The 24,420-nt window shown below is 42.7% G+C and overlaps 1 protein-coding gene across 5 annotated transcripts; it reads right to left on the minus strand.

Moving 5' to 3' along the window:
- Positions 1-3,230: 3,230 nt before the first annotated feature.
- On the minus strand, positions 3,231-24,115 carry kdm4aa (lysine (K)-specific demethylase 4A, genome duplicate a). Of its 5 annotated transcripts, none has more exons than XM_085433418.1 (22): positions 23,972-24,115; positions 21,517-21,681; positions 20,685-20,860; positions 20,484-20,598; positions 19,657-19,850; positions 19,305-19,354; positions 18,194-18,297; positions 17,937-18,074; positions 17,592-17,827; positions 16,166-16,410; positions 15,403-15,797; positions 14,894-14,990; positions 14,528-14,712; positions 13,349-13,553; positions 12,819-12,895; positions 11,543-11,598; positions 10,787-10,895; positions 8,886-9,074; positions 8,609-8,779; positions 7,452-7,571; positions 6,976-7,068; positions 3,231-6,875 (listed from the first exon to the last, which is right to left on the minus strand). In XM_085433418.1, the coding sequence occupies exons 2-22, from the start codon at positions 21,652-21,654 to the stop codon at positions 6,735-6,737; spliced, it is 3,234 nt and encodes a 1,077-aa protein (XP_085289544.1). In that variant the 5' UTR covers positions 21,655-21,681; positions 23,972-24,115; the 3' UTR covers positions 3,231-6,734. The 5 variants fall into 5 exon arrangements, with proteins under 5 accessions (XP_085289544.1, XP_085289543.1, XP_085289542.1 ...); XM_085433417.1 differs by having other exon boundaries at positions 14,894-14,993; XM_085433416.1 differs by having other exon boundaries at positions 15,379-15,797.
- Positions 24,116-24,420: the final 305 nt, after the last annotated feature.

Consider the following 24,420-nt stretch of genomic DNA (forward strand, 5'->3'; position numbering starts at 1 on the left):
TCATTGTATATTAAACTGAATTCAAATCGAAATGGACATTTTCTGTCCCTGCAGGTCAGATGTGTTTGTTGTTGTGCTTCTTCATGTTCACCCCCCCCCCCCCCCCCCCCCCTTCATCCTGTCTTTGGATTACGGACGTATTTTTTTCCCGTCGTGAAACTGAGCCCTAAAGAGGAACTCCTGAAAACTGACCTTCAAAAGGAAATGAACAGGCATTTAAAAGTCTTTTGCACAGCGATTGCAAGCAGTGAAATTAATTGTGGTACATGTATTTATCCATGTTGTGTTTTGTATTTGTTTTGTTCCACTTCCGCTTTTTCCCAATTTGTTCAATATATTTTTGGTTTTCTTTGACAGATTTTCTGTGTCTGGTCTCATCATTCACACCACCTGGGCTCCATTCTGTGCATCAGTCAGTTACATCCACCCGCTGCATATATAGCTGGACTGGTGCTTTTTCGTTTTTATGGGCCGATGTTTTGTTGTTTGTTTGTTTTGGGGTCTTTTTTGTAACGGCATAAACAATGAAAGGTGGTGGATTGGCTAATTGGTCATGATCGACTCTGGGCTGGATAGATTACAGCCGATGAGGTCGAACTTTGAAGTTTCGCATTGAGCTCAAAAGGAGCAGTTTGTCCCGGACTTCAGCTGGAATAGAAAAAGACACAAAGCTGCAGTTATTCTGTCTTTGCTGCACAGCTGCCTCTTCTTTCATTCTCCCCCCTCCCTCTCCTGTTTCTACTTCAATCATGAAACTGATCAATGATCAGCTGATCGCTTTTCTCTTGTTTGTTTATCGTCCACTTTGCGCCAGAAAGAGGAAACCAGCGGATGTCGCGCTAAACAACAGCAGCACCTTTAAGCTTGATCAGCTGTTGTTAGAATTGATTTAATATTAATTTCTAGTATCAGCTGATGTTTGCTGGAGCCACAGCTGTAAAGCTGCTGGTCATGATGTCATGCTCAAAAATGTTTTGTCTCACTCTCATTTCTTCTTGTTGCGTGTTTAAGCTCTACTTGGAACCTTGTTAAGATCCAACCATGCAAAATCTGATCTATTTATTAATGTTTTTGTTGCCATTTTTCAAGTGGTCTTTAATGTTTGATCAGGACTGAATCAAATTTGATGTGTAACAGCGCCATGTTGTGGCCAAAGAGAGTAGAAAAGAACTACCATTGATGATCAGGTGAAACAGAAGTTAAAGACAGTAGTTATGGACACTAAAAATGAATTAAGCATTTGTTTTATTACCACGATGGTCAAAGGGGAAGAAGAGTGAGCTATCAGCTGGGCAGTGGTGGATAAAATTTGGCCAGTTTTAACCCAAAGCCCACAACACAAACGCACATACCTGTAAGAATGACACAAACAAACCTAAACAACTGTGCAAAACGGCACCAATAAAAAGGTCAAAAAAATAAATTTGACACAAACCTGTAAATAAATAAAATCTGTAAAATATATACATCTTTTAGGCTTTTCCAGAAAGTTAAAAAATAAAAGAAGCGTTGGCTTAAAATAGGCTGGTTGCCAATAAGTGTTATGAAACTGAGTTCAGATTCACTCTGCAGAGGCGACAGATGTGTCACAGTCCAAACACACCACAGTGTGAGTCCGAAGAAGCTTTTCTCTGAGTGAACGCAGTGCGCGTCTGAGGTTGTAAGTGAGTAATTATATATCAGAAATAATAATATATTTAAAAACAGCAACAACAACAAAACCCACTAGTATGTATTGTAAGTGTCACCTGGCAGTTCGCTGGTGATTGGCAGAGTGGGTGCGTGGGGTGGGTGAGGTCGGCGCTCTTCTGTGGAAAAATCCAGAGGCGATTAACGCTCTCTGGTGTATTGTTCGGTAAGAGACTTTTGCCATTTCGTTTGGATCACTTATTGTTGTAGGTGCCGATTTTTAATGCGTGTTGTTGGACTTTTTTAGTGTGACCACGAGTTTTAATGGAGGAATTGATCGACTGCGCGCAGGGAAACCGATCGTTGGTATATTTGTTTGTTTTAGTTCTGTGATTTTTGAATGGTTTAATAAAACGGATATTTTATTTGGTAACATTTTAAAACATAATGTTGTTTTTCAGCTGTTGTTGTGCTGCCTCATCTGTCCTTTTGTCGTTCTTTTCATTGATTTGTAATTTTGTTTTGGTCCGTGCAGCCTTAAAGGCGGTTAATGCTTGAGAGTGAGCCGTGTGAGGACTAACCTCTCTTTTTGTTTGTGCCACTTCCTTTAACATCAACACATAGCGCTGATTCCCAGCTGTGCTGAGACCTGGATTGTTTGCCGTCTCATGTGCAGCGGGGATATCAGCAGGATGTGTTGTAAGTGCCGTCTGGAAATAACTGGGAAAACTATGTTTAATTAATGTAACAAATTATCAGTTTATTTCTTTGCCCCTTTTATTCGGTACCTTTGTCCTCGGTTACAGTATTTTTCCCTCATGCGCGGTATTTGCACAGAGGTGGAGCCGCGCATGGACTCAGACTGACTGGACGCAACATTGAGCAGTTGCACCCTCTTGTGGCTGAAGTTGGTATTACATGAAAGTGCCCTTCTAACGCAATGAATTCGCTTCAAATCTCAAAAAGCCAAATCTGATGAGCTGCAATCTCACTCACACTGAGCACCTTTAAACATATGTTGGTAGAATATGACATGCCAGCATGTTTTTGCACTCTTACACCTCTGAGTTAAATTTATTTTCTAATTAGTAATTTTATTTGACTTTTTTTTAGTTTCAGTTAATTTCTAGAGTGGATTTTATTTGAAACTGTTTAGTTTTACTTCAGTTTTTATTAGTTTCAGTCTCTGTGATGATTACTGTAAGGAGGGCATATATCAGAGGCAAAATAAGGAAAACCAGTGCAGGTATTATACTATGCTACAATATTCAAAATACTTTATTTTAGTTACTTTTAGTAGTAATAGTAGTTTTTATTTAACTATAATAACCAGGCTCTGATATTAACATAAACGTCCTTACATCACAGGACAGGAACCTGCCCGAGGACCTTCAGGCTTTAAAATTTGAGTCTGAACTTAAGTGAAAGTTGTTGGGTCATTGGACGTTCAGCACAAAGACAGTTACATCTGCAAACTCAGAGACGAGTATTGGAAGCGATTTGTGACAGAAGGACAGCAGCAAGAGTGAAGGGGAAGTCATTTAGTAATGAAACAGGAAACGGCTTACCTCAATTATATGGATAAGATCAAGACAGACAACTGGTGCTTAAGCAGATTTCTTTACTGAAACGAACACATGACTTTTTACAAAATGTTTCGATGATAATCTGGAAGTATTTTCATATTTTCCTTCAAGAGGAGACGACGAGAGTGGACCGGTCTCTCCTGTGTCGACAGGTAACATCTTAAAATGACATTTACACAGAACAGCTTTTACAAAACAACAACAAAATAGAATTGAAAGAAAATCCCGTCCCCACTCGCTCTCGTAAAACTCTTTTGATAGTTTCTGAATAAAACAAATTCATTCTGCACCGGCCTGATGGAGACGAACTCTGTGACGCCCGAGGCTCGGCCGGGAGGAGGAGGGGAGCACACAATCCATAAGACATCTTATAAATGTACAATTAACATTCTTAAACATTAACAAATTTAGCACACAGCTGTTCAAATGTCCTCGCAAATTTAAATAAAAGTGCAAAGCACAGTTTTCAGTAGGAGAGAGAGGAAACAAAGCGCATTAAAAATCCAAATGGACTCCTTAAAATTCATCTCTATAGTGTAGAAAAAATAGAACATACATCGGCAACCTCGACGGCTGCAGGGTCACTGCAGACTCTTATTAACGCAGAGGCTGCTTTCTCAAAGCACCTTTAATAAATAGGCAGGTAAAAACATGAAAAAGCGAATTTCAGTTCTGCTAAATGTGAAGGAATGCAGTTAATGACAAGGAGGCAATTTCAGTGAGTTAGATGGCACCGCTCCCAAAGAGAAATAGGTCATCAGTTTCTGTATCCTGCAGCCGGGAATGCTGGGAAAAGTTACAGGGAGATTCTTTCAAACAGCATCAAAGTAAAATCCTCTGAAATATTACACTTATTAGTCTTTTCCACATACAAACTTTACGTGGTCGTGTTGCTCAAGTATATTTATTGACAAATTTAAGCATTGAATTTATTTTCTTGCCACCTGTACTGGGACAGTCCTCTCGCCCTTATAAGAAGTTCAGCTGCTACGGTTCATCTTGTTTTCCCTTCCTGACGCCTTCACAGGGTCCTTGTTGTACTAAATATCAGTGCGCTGCTCCTCCACAGAGGATGTCACCCTGCTGACAGACTCCAGCTTTGCTGTTGGACTGCAGCTGCTGACGACCTACTGCAAGCTGAAGGGACACCAGAACCAGTAGAAGGTGTACTGGTTCATGTGCCACTACATCAAGCTCACTGAGGATGTTAGAGCTGAACGAGGACTACCAGCTGCAGTCCAATGAAACCAAAGTCCACCCACAGGAAGAGGCTCTTTGGAGAATCAACAGACTTCACTGATATGTTGTTTATTTGTCCCCAAGTACTTGTAGTGGAAAACATTTAGTTTACTGCTGTTACTGAACTCGAAACGCCATAAAAATGCTCACTATGTGTCTAAAACCCGTCAGATTAGGAGTCGTCTGATCAGAGTAGAAATACAGGTTATTGACAGATTTAAGGCAAAGTTTTTGTTGGTACTGATTAAGTCTCGGTACAGAAACTCGGGCGTTCCAGCTGCACTACAGATAAACACTGAGGTTGCAGTTTAAAATAATCTCCTTGTAACAAGATCGCCTGACAAAGAGGTGATCAGAGTGTCGTTGGACTGAACACCAGTCCAGATGTGCTGGAAGGTTTGCCAGTGAGAGTAACTGTGTAACCTGCACTGTGGCTTAATAGACTCCTGTTTCTATTGGGTTAAAGGGGGGTGGGGGGGGGGGGGGGGGGGGGGGGGTTGGGGATTTTTCCAAATGTCGTCATTGGGACATTTAATTCTCCAACTCTGCAAATCATTTACATCTGTGGATGCCAAATGGAAGAAGATCAACCGATTGGCTAGTTTAGCTTGTTAACGAGTGATGAATTACATTATGCAACAATGTAGCCCCGAGTAAGAAATCTGGCGGTCAGCGAGGTCTGATCACCTGCCTCGGTTCAGGCTTCTGTCACAGACGTCACAGATCAACAGTTTCTCTAAACCTTTAAAAATACCAAAAGGACAGCTTGAAGAACCTTCTAAGGTTGGGAACGGTCCCGACTCTTCAACGTCACTCCTGCATCTTTGAAACGCTATTTAAGGAAACAAATGGTTTCCTCTGACCACAATCTGTGGTAGTACATGAGCCTCACAAGCTGGAAGTCTGATGGTTTGTGGCAAATTTGCACATTCTTATGAAGTTGATCCACTTTTAGTGAAGTAGGGGGTGCCGTTCATTCTGTAACACTGTGGCGCTGCTGCGTGCAAGCAAGTTGTGTTCAATTAGATTAGCATGGCAGTATTTCAGTCTAACCTCCTCAAAGTTTGAAACCCGGCAAGTTTCAGGGGTAACGTTTTTAAAAGCTCAATCAGTTAACCAACTGATCTTTTGAGTAACTGGTAGAAGAAGAATAAAGTTAATTCAGCTCTTCGATCAGACTCCTTAAATAATTAACTGTAAACGTTAAGATGTTTGATGTCTCTGCGTTTCCACTGCTGCAGCTAACAGCAGGTGTGAGCCGTCAGCTGATTCTGAAAATACAATCGTTTTGCAATAGTTTCAACTCTAAACACAAAAACCCTCAAAGAAGCTGCTGCTGTCAGCAAAAATGGAAGATTTCTGCACTTAATGTTAAACATCTCCATAAATGACCTTTAAGACGAGAAGTATGTCTGTGATGCTCGTTCTCAGCCTCCCCCCTCAGAAGCTGCCTGCCTTACTGCTGTGGCCCTGGCTTCAGTGACGCTACCACATATTTAAGAACCAGTAACTGGGGAAATATTTCTGTGAAGGAAATCTTGGCGTGCACATATAGCACCAGCCCCTTCCACACGCCTTCCTTCAGTAAGTCCAACTGTTGGAACAGTTGAGTGTTTTGGTTTTTCTCTACTGTAGAGAAGAGAACTGGACCAGTGGCAAACACAGGATGTGCAGTCAGGCGTGTTTGTTCCTGTGCTACAACAGTCGAGTGTAGGGTAATAAATCATCAAGTGAAATTTAAGAGTGAACATTTTGGACGATGCTGGTCGTTCTAACGAACTCAGACAGTCAGAAACTGTAAATCCGAGCGTATAAAAAGTTGCTGACCTGTTACTTGCCGGGCTCAGTGTATCACAGGCACTAATGGTAAAGGACAAAATGAAATAAAGCCGAGTTTGCTTTAAGCTTAGATCAACACTAAGGAGACTGAAATGTTTAGAGCAGATTCAAAACCTCATTTTTTTAAATTGACATCTTTGTGTCAAAATGCTACTTGACTGATGTAATGCTTTTTGTTGTATTGCTTCCTTCTGATGCGTGCTGCCGGGCGTGGATTCAGCCCGTCTGTGGACTTGTGTGGAAAAAACTGAATGAAACAATACTGCAGTTTCCTCGACTTACAGACAGGAGAGGAAAAAAGAGAACAGTCCAAAGCGGGTCCTGAAGGAAGTCATCTGGAGCTACACTCTCTCTGCGGCTAGCTGCTAAGTTAAGGTACAGTGAGCACAGTTCAGTCTGTCAGTGCTGCTGGTGAGTGGGTGGGCAGACAGGAAGTGGCCGTTACTCCATGATGGCTCTGTAGATCACAGGCTCGATGTAGTCCCCCCTGTAACGGGAGTTGATTACTCTCTGTCTCTTTGACTCCTGAATGATTTCCTTCTCCTCGAAGATCCCGTCGAACCTCATGTCCGATGCTTTCGACTGTAAAGAGATGGTACCGTCACTGAAAGTGCTTCTTCATTTTGATGAACTTCCAAGTAAACTGAAAGGAACACTGAATGGGACAGACGGGAGAACGTACCAGTCTGGTTTTAACTCTCTTGGGGAGTTCTTCATCCAGACTGTAGACATCATCTCTCTTGGCTGTTAGTTGTGATCCGTCCTCAAATTCCACCTGCAGTCCAGAAACATTGAGTCAGGACACAAACAGATAACAACATTCAGCTTGTTGAACAACGTCTTTGCAATCTGCTGCTGATTTACTAGAAGTTTCCAGGAACAGCCAGAAGACGACTGCCTTTAAAGCCGAGCAGGTGACTCGTTTTATGTGAAGCTGTAAAGCATTTTGATTTCTTACTACGCGTCCAACCTACTCTGAAAATATTCCCCAATCAGAAATACGAGGCATGAAGGAGATGTGCTCGCCAGCGAACGCATCCTTCCTTACTGGAAGTCAGAAATGGTTCCCGCCTGCGTTCCCGTCTCTGCTGTTACACACTGAAGAGTTTTTTCTTTACATGATTAAAAACTGGAGAAAGAAGACAAAAAAAATCTTACCAGGTACATTTGAATGACGTGAGCTGCCACAAACTTGGCCCCGTACACCAGGCCGTCCGTCCATCTCACCTGAACCACCTCACCCTGCGGCGGTGGTCCAAGCTGAGCGCAGTCTCGGTTCTAACAGGCAAAAAACAAACCAAGTTCAAAGAAACGTGAAAGGAGGATAAATATCTGATGCAACCTGACATGAAATATGGCAGTGTCAGCTGTTCTGATGCTCGGGTCAAGTGTGAAGCACTAGATGATGTTTGGATTACTCCAGAGGCTTATAATCAGGAACTGCTGTGTAACATGACTGTCAAAGGTGTGTGGTGGCTTTAAGGCGAGCACAGGTGGATGAACTGTCTGCCTGCAGGGACAAGCTGTGAAAATATCCCAAATATAGTGCAGGGTTAAACCGCTGCCGTCTACTGCAGTGACACACACGCTGTGGATAACTCAGGGTGTCGACGTGCATTTACACGTCTGAACAAATGTCTGCTAAAAGAAAGCAAACACACGAGCATCGCCTTTGACATCCAGCACAGTTTGCTTCATATTCATGGCTCATACCAGCTTCACAGTCTCACAACGAGTGGTTGTTGTTTCACAGGCTAACCAGGAGGCTGCCCAGCGTCTTCATCATCTTCATCATGACCACACCACTGTATTACACTGGCAACATTTCTGAATTTAAGGTTTTTTTACGTTAACTTCCTTTAAACAGTTTCAGCTTTGCCGGTTTTAAGCTAAAACTGTTAGCTAATCTCTGCGACTCACTGTTTTGACGCTGGGATGTTACTGCCAACTAACTGCTGTACAAAGTCGACATCTAGGCTTGTTTACAAGGATACACAATATATGGACACTGGGTCCCTTTGCCACATGAAACCAGCCTTTACAAACACCTGTGAACGAGCTAACGGCTCACTGGCTCTGAGCGCGGTACAGTAATGGGACGCCATCGCTGCAGCGAGTCAGGTTGTGAAGAGGGCGGTTCAGCCTCTCCACACCAGCAGGCAGCTTATTGGAGACAGCTGATCGACATTTCCTCACATTAAGTTTATTTAAATTCTGTGTGGTCTCCTTTATTAAAGAGACCACTCCCTGAGAGTATGTTTAACCACTTTGTGTTCTTTACAAAATGAAAAGACGTAGAAGGTAGTGGAACGTACCACGATGTCCTCGGGGAAAAGGTTATCGCTAAAAGAACCATCGTCAAAGTTGACCTCGTAGAACGTCTCTTTGGACAGCTGCACCACGTCACACTGGTAGTAGCGCCCATTCTTGTGCTTGCATATGACCTTCTGTCCCACGGTCAGCTCGTGCATGGCTGCCTTATTGCGCTGTCAAAGGGAAAAAAGTATTTTTATGCGTGCGACTGCAAACGGCTTCATAAATCTGATATTTGGGGAAGTTTGGGGTATAAAATAACGTTTGTTTGTTTTTTACCTCAATCTGAGCGGGACCTTTGTGTCGACAGCAGGTAACGTGTACCACAAACGGCCATTCATCTGGCTGCATCAGCACCCCGGCGGCCTGCGCACAGGTGGGGTGATAGGCGGTGGGGCAGCGCCCGTGAGAGCACTGCACGCAACAGCCGGACGCCTTCTTCATCCGCTTCTTACAGTAGTAACATTTCTGTTTGAAGTGAAAGAAAATTCGTTTTAGTCTATGAAATTATTTTTTATTAACAAAACTTCAAGGAACAAACTGCCCTCATACCAAGTATTAAATGTACCTGGTAACTCATCTCCAACATCTTCCCTCTTCTTTCACACATTTCCATTTCAAACATATGAACAGTTACGGCCACATCAGGGACACTGTCGTGTCACTAGAAGCTCCCTTGTACTTGGTATTTAACAGCAGGAACTGTCTGCAAGTACGCCATAAAATTAGTCCCCCCTAGTATCTTGGTTCACATAATATCCTAAAATCAGTAAATTGGTTGATAACAAAGTGACGCTGAGCAGGTGACATGAAAGCACTACTACCAACATACAGAATTCATCTTATGTGCCATCATGTTAGGAGCTACACTGTCAGGAAATCTAAGATATTTTAACCTCTTTAGAGTTTAACCGTAACACAGCTGTTTTTCTGCTATCTCGAACAACTGTACTGTATCTAGCTGCATCATGACTGTGGAGGGGCGTGGTCTGCAGTGCTGCTGCAGGGGAGGCGGACGCACCTGAGCGGCATCTGCAATCACACCTGCTTAAAGTCTGTACTGGGTCCTGTCTGTTGTCAATGTTGTTGGTGTGTGTGGCTGCAAAGCTGCAGCCATCTGTGTGTCACAGCAACCGTGCAAATAAAAGTAAATGCTGAAAAGCATGAATGTGTGGGCAGGTCTGCTGTGGGTCGTTTCCAGGGGTGCCAAAACCCAGGATGGGGGCACGCCCGACCCAGTACTGGGCCAGCCAGGAGAGGAGCTGGCCCAAATGGGGACCACGTGGAGGGAGCAGGTGGCAACAATGGGAAGAACTGCAGCTTAGACTGGGTCCTGGCCGACGCCACCCACACCCGCGACCCTCGACTGTGTGGGAGTGCACCCGCGCCGGCCCCTAGAGTGAGACCAGCCAACCTGTCTTTGCACCTGTACCCACTCCTCGGGTAGGAGCGGCTGGTGCCCGGCAGTGGCCCGACCCGGTTTCTTCTCCCCGAAGGAGGGTAGCCGAGCAACCTCCACCCCCACCACCTACCCAGCTGGGGCCAGAGGACGAGGCGCACGAGGGACCTCACCCGCCGGAGATGGAGGTCGGGGCGTGCGAGGGTCCTGCTAAGCCTGAAGTCGGCATGCTGGCCAGACCGGCCTCACCTCCACCAGAGGCCTGCCCACCGGCCGCCCGCCAACCCGTCTGGGAGCCTCGGCTCACGGCCACACCTGCCGCACCGCCACCTCCGGACCCACCTCGTCACCAGCGCCGATGGATACGCGGGCGACCACCTGAACTGACACCTCCCTGTCGCTGGGCCAGAGTCCAGACGCACCTGAGCGTCATCCGCAATCACACCTCGCCAGCTTAAAGTCTGTACTGGGTCCTGAAATGCTTCTAATCACAATCTGTAGCAGACGACTACATAAAGAAACCCGTGTCACACTTTTTAGTGTCATCTCTTCAGAACAACAGTGTTTCTTCTAAAGAGATATAACTAATGATAAACTGCTGTCATCTGTGTAGAGGAAGTGTTAAACGTCCTAAGATTTCAGCTTCTCTCTCTGTTCGTGACATTATTTGTACTTGCTGGTATCTTTGTTTTGTTCACGTTGTTTGTTTGGAGGCCGCACTTTCACTCTAATTAGCAGCTTTCAGACTCGAATTTCCTTCTTCATAAAAATGTGAACTTACCAGTTTGAATCTCTGCAGTGGGATCCCACTCAAGTCCACAGGACTTCTTTCTGTGATGTTGACAAAGCGTGCCTCCAGCACAGCAACCGCACACAGCACGTGTACCCACCTGCAACACACAAACACACCCCCACAAAGAGGTCACACCCGACCACAGGCAGCATCAGTTTGATGTTGTTTGTTTTCTTCATCTGTTTTTATGGTTCTAATTATCCAAGCAAAGATACAGCAAAATGAATCAGATGGCAGGGGAGTCAATTTTGTGCGCATCATCACACAAAACAATGAAGTCAAGTCCATTACTGAATCACACCCACGTTTCCCCACTTACACTTTACTTGCAGGCCGTCTAGATGTAATAAGGGCCTCCAGGCACCAAGATAGCAACTCATTTTAACATTTTAATGTTTTCTTTTTTAAAATAACCGTCTCACAGACTGACAAAATCCCCACCTGATTTACTCAAGAATAATCCCCTTGAATTTATCTTTCAGTTCCTGCTAACATGCACGCTCTTATCCTTCCAATTTCATGATTTCCTACCACCTGGCTTCTTGGCCAGGCCCTGAATTATATTCAACTTCTTGCAGAGACAGAGATCTCATGTGGCTGGTAAAAGCTACCTGCTGCATTTTCTCTGACAGAAAGAGAGGAAAATAAAACAAGAGGATTTCTGTTTCTAAGAACAGAATTTAATCTCGAGATGCACCACATGATCAGATGTGCTCACTCACTAATGTATCTTAAATGACTTACTTGTTATTGTTGGCTTTCTGCAAAGCTCCGCCCCTCAATGAACACAGGCAGCAATTCTACAAAAAAGAGCGAGATGATGAAAATACAGAACATCTGGTAGCTAACATCTAAATATGGATTTAATAAATCAATGTCTATGATGTGGTTGGAGATATCAAACACAATGTGTCTGATCTAAAAGTTTATTCAAACACGTGGGAGGTAAAATTAGGGACCCAATGGATCTGTTCAAGTTCCTCACTGTCACATTACAGCTTAAGTATTCGTCTTTTACATATTAATGAACATCTGTTACAGTCAAGTCACATTAAGTTCACACAGTTGTGATGAAGTCAGCCTGCAGCAGTTTCAGGTTCTGTCACAGCAGAGCTCAAGAAAAGGTGCAAACCTGAAAACGACTGCACACACACTTCTTCCTCTCCGTGATGAATTTTTGAAACACTGAATTTATTTTCTAAACTGTGATGAACGAGGCAGTTAATTCAGTGTTTAATCACATGATCAAACATGACAACCACACATGTAGGCAGAAATATTTCAATCCTGATGAATAAATAACAAATACTCCATCTCCCTCTGTCTATATATCGTCCCTGCCTGGGGACGGGACGGCAACGGGGAGCCAGGATGACGGGTCAGGGGGGAGATAACTGCTTTATTTGTGTGTGTGTGTGTGTGTGTTGTATTCATAAATAGTAATTAGTAGCCTAATCCTTTCTTCATTCAGCAACCCTGCACTACCAAAGTGTTAGAGTATAAATCTAATGGACTCAAAGCAGTCTCTCCTTCGAGTCTCTATTTATAATAATGTGTTTCATGCAGTGGTGCATATCAGTACATTATCAAGATGCAAGCTAATTATAAACTGATGTAGCATTTAATGTATCTGATTGTTTTAGGCAAGTAATCTTTTGCTTGTAACTCCAACGGTATCAAATGATCTGCCTACAAGTTGTAAAAAGTGACGTTTTTCTTCTCTCTGGTGTAGAAAACAGGTAACTGTAAAACCATCACATCTACTAAATTAATATAATTCAACACCCTTAAAAAAAACACTACACGTTAATTAATGTAATTCATGTTACACGTTAATGGTGCAAATAGTGATTGTGTAAAATATCTTTTCAAGATTTGGAATGTGGGACTTGTGAAGAAGCAGGATGGACAGTTCCACTTTTAGAAGCCGTTAGGAAACAAATCCCTTGACTACCAACTGGATTCATGCTAACTTGCACGGCTCGATAAAGAGTAAAAACAGCCACAATTATTGGCTGACCTCAGTCATGGCGTTGGCCTTGCAGCGTGCACACTTCCACTCCTTGTTCACACTGGCTGGATCGACACCGTAACAGGCTGGAAGATAGAAATGCAAACTTTGAGACGTCAGTGAAACACTGAAGAACTATGAAAAGCTTTAATGATTCCATTTTTATAACATGATTAATAACTGATGATATGACAAATGCTGTGTATGAAATGTCCTCTGTTTTGTTTGGCCTTTGCATCGGTTCAAACTCGTAATGAAATGATTACTCAGGAGCGTAAAAGACTTCATATTCTATTTTGTTCTTTGAATTTAATTCCTCGTTGTTCTCTGGTCATTTCGATAAACTATTTTGAAACAAAAATTCTTCTTCTCGCTGAAACATCATTTGTGCGTATAGTGGTCACACTTAAAGACTCGTTTTAAAGCAGGAAAAGCCTCTGATGAAAACACTCATATGTCAAACAAGGCTAGGTTAGATATAAACTAACACTCCTACTTGAAGAGTGCGTGTGTGTGCAGGCGCACATGCGTGTACTGACATGCATGAACTCTCACGCTGCACTGTGAGCAACTGATGAGGAGACTGGTTCCATCTTCTTCCAGACGAGGAGTGACCGGTTGCTCTTCACACTCAGCGTCGTCCTCTGTGGTGGTGGTGAAACACATCTCAGGAATCAGAGGTTTGGTTCGCATCCGCTCCCCGGCCACCACCACGTGCGTGTCGATGCTGTTCGCACACTCAGTCTGACAGCAGTCACAACAAACACATGTGGACTCTGTTAAGAGTTGCTGTTTGTCTCTCGAAACACACAATTTACTGCTTTCATCTTCAGCCGCAGAGGTTTAAATGCTCCGTAATCTTACGCGCCCTGATTAGCTGTCAAAAATACTATTTTTGGAGTCGCTCCATATTCAAACCTGATTATGATCAATCAAACATCTAAGAAGCAAAACAGTCACACATTAAGGTACAGCGCTAATATTAGCAGACTGGAAACCAGTACTGAAGATGAGATGTTTGTAGGATGAAAGAAGGGAAAATAGTTGAGGAAAAAGGTAAATATAGATGATATGACACGACATTCAGTCTATGAATGGAACGTTTGAAGATTTCACAGATGACGGACTTTTGTTTAAAATGGAAAATCTGGAGTCTGTTCAAGTTTGCACGAACAGCCATAAAGAGGATCAATGCCAAGTACGAGAGTTGGACTGGACGAACATATCAACGACAGCCCTAATTTTGGGGGGGAAATTAGTTCGTCCATGTTTGAACTTCTGTGTTGTAAACGGGCAAATCAGTCCGTGCATGATTACATTGCCCATCAAAAAGTCTGCGCGTGCGCGAATGTATCGCCCATCGTCGATTATTGGACTGACAGGTGTCGGTGGGAAATCTTTACATATGGCCCGACACTACCAAGTACATTCATTGAATTCATGTAGATGCAGTTTGGTAAATGAAGTTGCCGTGAGGCTGGATTTACTCTGTACTGTGATGTATCAGAAGATACAGTCTGGACCAATTAAAACAGTGTAAACTTCCCATGATGCAACTGTTCTGATAAAAATCCCTTTTAGCAAACCTCACCTGGCTTGGCTCATCTCACCAAAGAACACTATATTACTTGCATGTTCAGATGCTGCGGGGGCCTGTACCATATCTGGTTTTGTCTCGGTGGACTGGTGAGGAGCAGGTCTGCTCTGCTGCGAATTACCTGGTGGTATGTGTGGAAGAGCAAACAGATGGAGCAGTATGGAGGCTTGGAGCCTATTCGCTGGTTGTACTCCCTCTCTTTCTTCAGGTTGGGTGGCCTGCTTTGCCACAGGTGAGCCAGAGGCTTGGCCCAGCCCTCACCCTCCACACCCCCTGCCTCCACTGGGGGCGGCTCTTCTGGAGTCTCTGAGGCACAAAAAGCAAAGACAACACATTTAGCTAAAACAGCATTAGGAATGACAGAGGCCTGGTTTGTTTAGTTTCACTAATCTAATTCTGTTATTGGCTTTGAAGTCAAAGGTGGCTTAATTACCTCTCAAATATAAACTACATGCAGATAATGGGACCTTAAAGTGTTCAGACACACCTTCATCACTCATGCCGTCTTTTATGAGTGGATGGTGTCCTGGAAGCTGCCCAAGGTCAGTCTCAAAGTCTCGAAGTCCTGCCATCGCTTTTGCCACCTGCTGGAGAGAAACAGCATTTTCAAAAGGCCACACAGCTAGTTTGCAGTTGATCATGTTTGCACCATATATGCATCATTCTCCAGAGGCCTGCGCCTTCATCATTTTAGGGTGTTTTTATATTGATAATATCTGAGCATGAAAGTAAAAAAGGCTTACACACCACTAGATGACGAGACTGGGCTGCACCAGAATTCTTAGTTAGCGATGGTATAGTTAAAGTAATGCAGTCGTGGAAAGTAGCAAAGAGTGTTGATGGCTGCATGTATGCATTTGGACAAACACACGAACCAAAGACTGGAGAAAATGTTTAGAACAGTACAAAGATCACACATCTTGGAATGACAAGGCCAGAAAAGTGCAAAAACTACAGCAGTGGGTAACTTACAATGTTAAATACATGTCCACTCACTGCTTTGCCAACATGACAGTTGTCCTCCTCGGTTTCATGGTCGCTATCCTCACTCGTCTTCTCCTCTCTGTACAGCACTTCTCCGTCGCCGTAGTCTCCTTTGGCATAGCTGTGGACGTGCAGGACGTCTGCGGGACTCAGCGTCCTCTGAAACACTTTGCTGCAGCTGTTGTCCAGTGGAGGCTCCTCGCTTCCAGCGGTCTCCTCAGCGCCCAGAGAAACCACCTGGTTCTCAGTGGACTCGGGAGGAAAGACCTCCATAGCCACCACGCAGTTCTTCTCTTTTTTCAGCGGACTTCGTCTGTTTGAAGTTTTCTTGGCATTGGCTTTGGACTGAGCTTTAGGCTGGGGTTTGGTCCCTTTCTCCTTCTTCACCTCCTTGACTTTCACTGTGTCTGAAAGAGATTCATTGAGATACACAGACTAGCACTTTGCCCCCAAACTTTTACAGGACATGGGTTCAGTGTGCCACAGAGTCTTTTTATAATCTTCACTTTATTTCACATATTCAAGTTATTTTTACTTCCAATAGTGTTAACATGCTGCACAGGTCATAAACAAGAGGTCTTTAAAATTTTAATTGTAAGTGGGCTGAAGCAGTTAAAAGTAGTCTAACATAAACGCTGTAATTTGATTATTTTAATAAACATGTAACTTGGATGCTGGCGTGACCACAGTGCACACGTCTGCTGTTGCTCACAGTGGTCCAAGTGTCGGCTCAGGGAGTTTGTGTGAGGGAACATTGGTGTGAAGTCTGAGGTACCTTTTTCTGCCTTGCTGGTCACTTTAGTTGGAGACTCCTTACGTGACAGCTTGGCCTTCTTTGGCTCCACCTCCACCTCCTTTGGCTCCACCCCCACCTCCTTTGGCTCCACCCCCACCTCCTTTGGCTCCACCTCCGCCTCCTTTGGCTCCACCTCCGCCACTGGCAGCTCAGGTTTGACATCTTCAGAGGCTTTGACAGCTTCAAGCTGACGTTTAGTCCCAGTGTGAGGCTCTGGACTGATACTTGGGAGAGCAAATCGAAGACATGTTGGACAGGACTCAAAACTAAACCGTGTTTCTCAAAGACTGCCGCGAACAAACTAACAACTCCGAGTGAGGCTGACATTAGAGGTGGGAATCACCATACAACTCGCGAAACGATATTATCACAATACTTAACGCACGATACGATATTATTGCGATTTTTAAAAAATATTTTGCGATATTTAAATTCTGCACATAAAGGTAAACTTTATCAATATTCATTTTATCTAATATCAAAGTCTCGCACTCAGTCTTTCTCTCATTTCAGTTTTATTGTTGACAAACTGAACGGTTTGTATTACAGTCTAGTCCAACTTAACTGAATGCAACCATCTGGTACAATTACAGCTATTCTGAACTATGCAATTTATGAAAACTATGCAGCCCCTTCAGCAACTGAAGAATTTGAAAGTAAATTTAAAAAAATATAACTTTACATTAAATAAAAAAGTTTTAAACTTAATTAAAATAAAACATGTCTTAAATTAAAATAAGTAAACTGTCATGTTTATTGCTGCCAAAAAAAAAGTTAAACACATTTGGACAGTGAAGGAATGTCAGGATTCTTGCTCAGAAAAAGGATCAACGTGCTCTGAAGTCAACATGCTCTGACTGCAGAGCATGTTGACTTCAGAGAAAAAGTTGTTTGTAACAAAATATCGATTTCTGCTGTCCCTGTATCGATACATTATTAGCAAACAAAATATCACGATACTACACAGTATCGATTTTTTCCCCCACCCCTAGCTGACTCCGAGTGAGGCTGACATGTGAGAGCAAATCACATAATCTGTCACAGCCTATGCTCAATCACTTCTGGCAGAGCCTAAAGAGATTTGTGTCAGTGCTGCTCCTCTGAGTGGAGACAGAACCACCTCTGTACTGGAAACAGTCTGAATCACTGCAATCTTTAAGCTGAGAACATCTGCAAATCTGCAGTGACTCAAATTTTCATCTTTATGGTGGATGCATGTTTTAATTCAACTAATTAGCTTTAGCTGATTATTGTTATTGTACTTAAAATTGGTTTATATGCCATATAAATAGTTTGGGTAAAGATTTTGAGCATTTAACAATGATTTATTACGACCGGTTCACATCCGTATCAGAAAACTCCGTGAATATAGGAGCAGTGGGTTAGTAGTGACTATAAATCAGACCTTTTGTCCTCCTGGACAGCAGTGTTGGGCTCCTCGGATGGCACCTCAGCAGGACTCTCCTTTGAAGGTCCGATCTTTTTGTCTTCTTTCAGAAACTCGGCGGCCTCCGGCGTGGGCTTGGAGTGGTCGATGGGAGCGTTGTCTTTCCCTGCCTTCCACAGCTTGTAACGTTCAGGTTGAAACTTGCGTACAAATACGTCCATGGAGATCTTCACCATGTCCTGCCGGCATGAACACTGAGAGGAAAACACTCTTAACACACTACGAAGTTGATAAGAATTCACTTCACTATAAATAAACCAGCTGTGGAGTTATACTCAGTGCCGTTCAAACGTCGTTATGTACCAGCGTTGCTTGTTTGCCGTAATCGATCCATCGTTGAGTGGCAAAATTAGTTGACTCGGCGCAGTTGAAGCCGTGGTTGAAACCAGCGTGATAACCAAACGGGAACGTCACGATGAACTGCCCGGCCTCCTGAGTGACCTGAGTCGAGAACAACACAGATCAGTATAAGATGAATGTTTTATTTTATTTTTTCTGCTTATCTGTTCATCACCATTTAGTGTTGCATGTAAGACAACGCAAATTAAATAAAAGATTACCTTTTCAAATGGTATGCCATATTTTTTCAGGATGAATGGTGAAATTAAAGTCATCTTGTGGCGCAGGAAGGCTTCACAGCCCTGGACGTTACCTGGAAAGAAACCTGGAAACAGGATCTCATCAGCAGCAGTGCAGTTGGGCCTCGTTGGCTCTTTTTATTTAAATGGTTTAGTGTAAAACAGTTATGTGGGATATGTAAACATCACTGCCGTTACAGTCTCTGGGGTGCTTTCTGAGTGTACACTGGACTTCCCCTTTCATACGGCAGTGGTAAAATCGAGCTTCTTTCAGCTCAGGCAGCTGCAAAAATAAAGCCAATTCTTTCGCGGCAGCACTTTGAGACAGCGATCCACGCCTTTGTTAGCACTCGGCTGCATTACTGTAATGCACTTCATGTTGGGGTCAGCGCATCATATATTACTCAAAATGCCGCAGCTCGTCTTTTAACTGGCACTTGAAAGTTTGAGCACATTTCCCCTGGTTTAGCTTCACTTCACTGGCTGCCATTTCTTTTAGGATTCATTTTAAAATTCTTTTATTTACTTTTAAAAGCTCTCCATGGCCTAGCTCCATCTTATCTCTCTGAGCTGCTACAGCCTTATACACCCACCCGCTCTCTCAGGTCAGCTGATCAGCTGCTCCTGCATGTACCCAGGACTGGGCGTAAACTTAGAGGAGATCCTGCTTTTGCTGTAGCAGCTCCAAACTGTGGAACGAGCTTCCTTTAGAGCTCAGACAGGCCACTTCTTTACCTGTTTTTAAGTCACTCTTGAAAACCCGCCTCTTTACCCTGACCTTTGACACCACGTGAGATGTTGGTTTTTATTTTTATTTCAGTTGTTTTTAGGTGATTCGATGCCGTTTTATCTTGTTTTTGTTTTAATTTTATGTTTTATGTGTTTTATTTATTTATTTTGCTGTTTTCTGTTATTCTATTGTTTTAACTTATTTTCTGTACAGCGCTTTGTTCCTGTGCTGGGTATTTTAAAGTGCTTTATAAATAAAATTGGATTGGATTCATACATCTACACATAATAAGCTGAAGTCACTTCAGGCATCGACTCTGTGATCAAGCAGCTTAAAGACAACAATAAGGGTTCTGTCACCTACCCTTGGCGAGCCTTTCCAGACGTTTCCCTTGCTCTGGTGGGACGACGTACCTAAGAAGTAACAAACGTACAGAAATACTGAAAAAGGTGATTGTGACGTTTACACCAGAGTCAAAAATGCTCCAATCGGTGGATGAGATCCCTGCTTCACTTTAAGTAATAACTACATGAACAGAAACAATAACTGAATGTTTTCAACAGTAAATAAACAAACAAAGACATTTTTAAAGGATTTTTCTAAACTGTTTTGTAAACTGGCTGCTTTGGCAAACAGACTTCTGCTAAATACAAAAACTAGATATGTGTTAATATTCACTCGTTCAAACAAAGGTGAGGTTTGTCAGTGACCCTACCAGGACTTTGGCTCTCCAAAGTGCAGGTAGTTGATGCTATATAGATCCATGTCTTCTGTGTGCCACGCAAAGGCGCTCTTCCACATCCCAAAGTACAGGTAGGGCGTGTTGACACCCTTGATCTTGATGCCACTCTCATTCTCCACAATGTCCAGGATAGTGTTGAGACGACCAATGTTCCATTCAGTCACATCCTGCAGAGGAAGGATTCACACAGGCTGCAAGTCAGGACGACTAACCGTATGTGTGAAACTGATTTACCTTTAACTGATCAGGAAAACTAAGGAATGAAGAAAGATGTGAGTTTGTGAACATAAAAGTCTCTTTTTTTAATCTATGAGAACAACCGCATCCCAGTTTATCAATTTAGTAGTGCAGCTAGTAACAAGCTAGCTCCAGTGTATAATATGTGGTTGTATTTTCCCATCAGTTTGCCTCAATTCTATCCACACGTTCCTCCACAGATTCTCTCTTTCCATGAGAGATTACAATTCGTTGGACCCCAGCTGGGAACGGTAATCTTTCTGATCTTGGAGTGCCAGACTAGTCCGAATCTGCAACAGGTAGAGCTGCTTCATTTGCTCTGAGCTCACCGAGGCTGCAGAACAGAGACGGCAGTCAAGACACTGAACTTGAAGATAGGCGCCGGAAGAGAGGTTCTCTGAGAGCCAGCTGATTCTATCGCTCAACGATTTATCACAAATACTCAGGTAATAACACTGGCACAGGAGGAATGTGTAAACTACATTTTTTAACAACCCCACCTGTCTACCACAAACAGAATTTAATATATTTAAGTTCCATGTATGCAGCCTATCACCACTCACTGGATCGTATAGCGTTCCACTGACATCAGCACCGTAAAGTGGAGGGTTAAAGGTCAGGTTCTTCCAAAACTTCCTCTCCAGCTCGTCAAAATCCACGTATCGTGGGCTGCAGAATCTACAGAGAGAGATATTCAAAGAAGACTGAGCAGAGGTCACAGTCGCTGAAACCCATTCATGCAAACTTTCATTGAGTAAACTGACTTGTCCATGTTGGAGGTCTTGCGGAAATCATGGACAGTCATGGGCTTCTTTTGGATGTTGTACTGTGTGAATAGTCCTGACTGGCCGGTAACCACCTGCTGGATGGGAGCGGGAATCACCAGGTCATCGATATCATCATAAGTCTTTCTGGGTTTCCAGCCTTTAGGAGGAATAACCTGCAAGGAGCACAGATGAGAGAAACTCAGGGCAACAGCAGAAGGAAAATAGTGAATTTCTGGAATTAGTATCACACTGAATTTCTCACCCCTTTTACATATTATCATTGATATTATTATTATTTAAAATACATTTATCTTCCTGTCTTAAGTCTTTTTTTCTTTTTTTTTACATATTTTAACAATTGATGGAAATTGTGTAGACAGATACCATTGTGTGTATGTAAAGATGACACAGGAAGTACGGCTATGAATCAGTGCACAAGTTATGTTATTTTAATGAGTGACTTTACAGGCACATTAGCTTTAAACAATAGCACAGGAGTCTCAGACTCCTCTTACATCTGCCTCTTCAGAACATTTATATGGCAACACAAATGTTATAAGCGACTATTTAAAGTAACTAAAAGGATGATAAAACTCTGAATATGTCAACATTGAACACGACCAGTTAACCTAACTTCCTGTTAGGTTCATGTTTTCACACTAAGAGCAAACTTTCAGATGTGATCCTCTAAACACTAATGAACAGGAAACGACTGGCTTCTGACTTTGTGCTTTGGTTCAAAAGTCTTTAACAGCTGTTGTACAAAGACATTCGCAGCGTTTCTCTGCTCTGCTAAACAAAAAGTGACAAAAAGACAGAAGCAACTTACTTTTGCCATCCCAGCTCTGTGCGCTCCTTGTGACTCCATAAAGGCAATGTAACGTCCAAAGTCCTTGAACTCCTCTTTGGAGGGGGTGAATGTCATCACCCTGCAGCCCACACTTTGGGCTGGCGTGTCTGTGGTCATCTTGGGAGTGTTATTGTGACCTCAACTCTGGAAAACATAAACACGATTATGTCTGTTTGCCTGACAGTTAAGCATACATTCAGACAATGCAGCACGCTTAGCATCAATGGAGCATCTGTGGGAGCATCCTGGGAGTAACTCAGTTTCTTTGTTGTGACTTTGCCTTTAGCTGATGTTGCTCTTTATTAACGTTAGTTGCTATGCATTTTTTTTAATCATGTGCTCTACATTCATATACACACAAAGTGAAAATCTGCACAGCCTGTCAGTTAAGTACAGGAAACCATTCAAGCATCTTCTCTCATATATTCTAACTGATCTGCCGCAGTGATCACAAACACCACAATCAGTGACATTCACCAGATATCCACCATCCCCACAGGTTCACAGTTCCTCTTTTAAGTCTGTGACCACGTCTGAACCCCTCTGTGCCATTTAACAGACTTAACTGATCATCTCAAACACACTGCCAGGTGATAAAACCAGAACATCAATTTTTTAATACAAACTTGAAAAACAAACAAAAAAAAAATACTCTGTGTAACTTTGGAGCCAGTTTCACTTTTACATTACAAAGACTAATGTTATCTATGATAAAACCTAAAACCTTCTGAAATCAGCACACAGGAACAAGGCTGCTCAATTACAGCAAAAACAATGATTTTGGTCAATTATTTACTGTGATAAGTCATTAATTTGTCAAATATCCAGTTTTTATGGCCTTTAAAATTTTTTCTTTGTTTATAGATGATACCCTTTAACTTTAAAGAAAAGTCAATAAAAAAACTACATAAATACATAAAAAAGTCAAGCTCACAGGGACTGATTGTTGCCCGACTAGTGGGTGTTTTGACCACAAAGGCCGTTTCGCAAGAGCAACTGTCAATACCTGCTGGCCCACAGCTTCCACAGTGGGATCTCTCTGGGTGCAGACGAGGCCTAAAAAAGGCCCAGACAGCAGCAGACTCACACACCTCAGGAGAGATGCTTGGTCTCCACACACAGAACTAAGTAGAGCTGAAGCTAACAACCAACCAAAATGCTTTATATAAACACACACAAACATTAATGATGCTACAGATCCTTTCTGCAACTTTTACTTCTGAAAATATTGCGTTGACCTGAGGCTGTATCTGGTCTCATTTTACTACAAAGACAAAACAAAATCTTCAAATGAATATGAAAAAAAAAAAAGTAATCTTATCCTGATTAGCTTGTTTTCATAACTGTTAAAAGCCATAATCATAATTCAAATTAAAATCTCTACACAGGATGTAATAAACCACAACCTCATAGCAGTGCTGGGCACTACAGTTTCAACAAAGGCACCACAACCACACCCAGTAACAATTCGCACTTTGAAGCATTTAAACTAGAAATAAATGCTTATTTGAGACTTCTCGTGATAATTAATTATATCAACAAACACAGTTTCGGACATATCACCAAGTTGAACTATACCAAGCATCGCAGCAATAACTTCTGTGATTTTACATTATTGTCTGCTTGTGAACATTTTCCTAACTTCATGAAAACTGAAAACCTCTCCTCAGTCAAAAGCACTCCCAGCAAAACATCCACCCAGACTGGGACCAGAACATAAACACACGGATCCCAAACACCATCTACAGCCTCGTTTCAGGTTTGTGAATTCAAAAAAAACTTTAACCAAGCCTCCACCTTTAGTAATAACACACAATAAACTATATTTGATTAGTTTATTCTTTAACAGAATAATAACGTAAACTCCCGAAGTAATTAGTTTAACTAAACATTGTGTATCACAAAAATCGATTTCCGATTACACACATACTCAACTTTTAGCTAAAGGCAACGCTGCACTCTGTCTTAACGGACTTTACTGGAAGACTCGGAGATCCTCTGTGATTGGACACAGTCCCGACTCAGTCTTATCTTCGGCATGTGATTGGCTCAGCAGAACGTCACTCACACGTGGTAGCCCACTTACAGCGCATCTCCTCGGAAAAATATTTAGCTAGTCCGCTAGCTAAAATGCTATCTGCAACATAGCTTGTTCTGCGACCCGAGAATTAAAAGTTAAGTCAACAAAAATCAAAAACACCCTAATGTTCAAAAGTAACCACTAAGTAGCCAACATTTACGGACAGCGCAGATCCTACCGTCAAAACTGGTAGAAGTTAATAGCAGAAGTGCTGCGGACTCGGAGATCTGACAGCTGCTAACCAACTAGCAAACATGGCTTGTTGCTCACCGTTAGTTTCTCATGCGCAAACTTAACAGTTATTTCTGCTCCCCTCAAAGTGAGCCGCTTCACAAGTGACAAACTTTAACTTACACACGCTGAAATGAAGGGGAGTTGTTTGCTCTCCGATCACAGGTAACAGAGTTGCAATACGGACAACATCAGTCCGGCTAGAAAAGACAGTCCTCCATTATTACAGTGACGCATGCCCAGTGTGTGTTTGTTTACACAGCGCATATGAAGGCGGGGCTACCATAGTCTCCCAGCTAATCACAACGCCCTGTGTTTCCAGACCACGCCTCCTGCTGTTCTGATTACGGACAGCTCAGCTGATGAAACACCTGTTTCCCATTCTGAGACATTAAAAGTAAGTTGAAGAGATTCTGATGTTTTATTTTAATGTCACGGTTGTGAGAGGCCAGCAGCTTTTTTTATGTTCATTTTTTCACATTTTTATTGTGGATAAACCTTTGGCCTTTGATGGTAAACTGATGAGAACCAGATTGTGAGGCAAGAAGCCACTGGGTAGGCTTCCACTGCTC

Source organism: Copadichromis virginalis, linkage group LG15 (assembly GCF_057382275.1).
Source record: "Copadichromis virginalis isolate Kocher_CV1m ecotype Utaka linkage group LG15, C_Virginalis_male_GT1.1, whole genome shotgun sequence".
NCBI classification, from domain to species: Eukaryota; Metazoa; Chordata; class Actinopteri; order Cichliformes; family Cichlidae; genus Copadichromis; species Copadichromis virginalis.

Excerpts from the sequence above, each read along its gene's own strand:
- kdm4aa (XM_085433414.1), bottom strand. The coding sequence starts at position 21,654 with ATGACCACAGACACGCCAGCCCAAAGTGTGGGCTGCAGGGTGATGACA. Across the intron at positions 13,554-14,527 it reads TCTTCCACACATACCACCAG|ACTGAGTGTGCGAACAGCAT; the intron begins GTAATTCGCAGC and ends GACTGCTGTCAG. Across the intron at positions 10,896-11,542 it reads CAGAAAGCCAACAATAACAA|GTGGGTACACGTGCTGTGTG; the intron begins GTAAGTCATTTA and ends TGTGTGTTGCAG.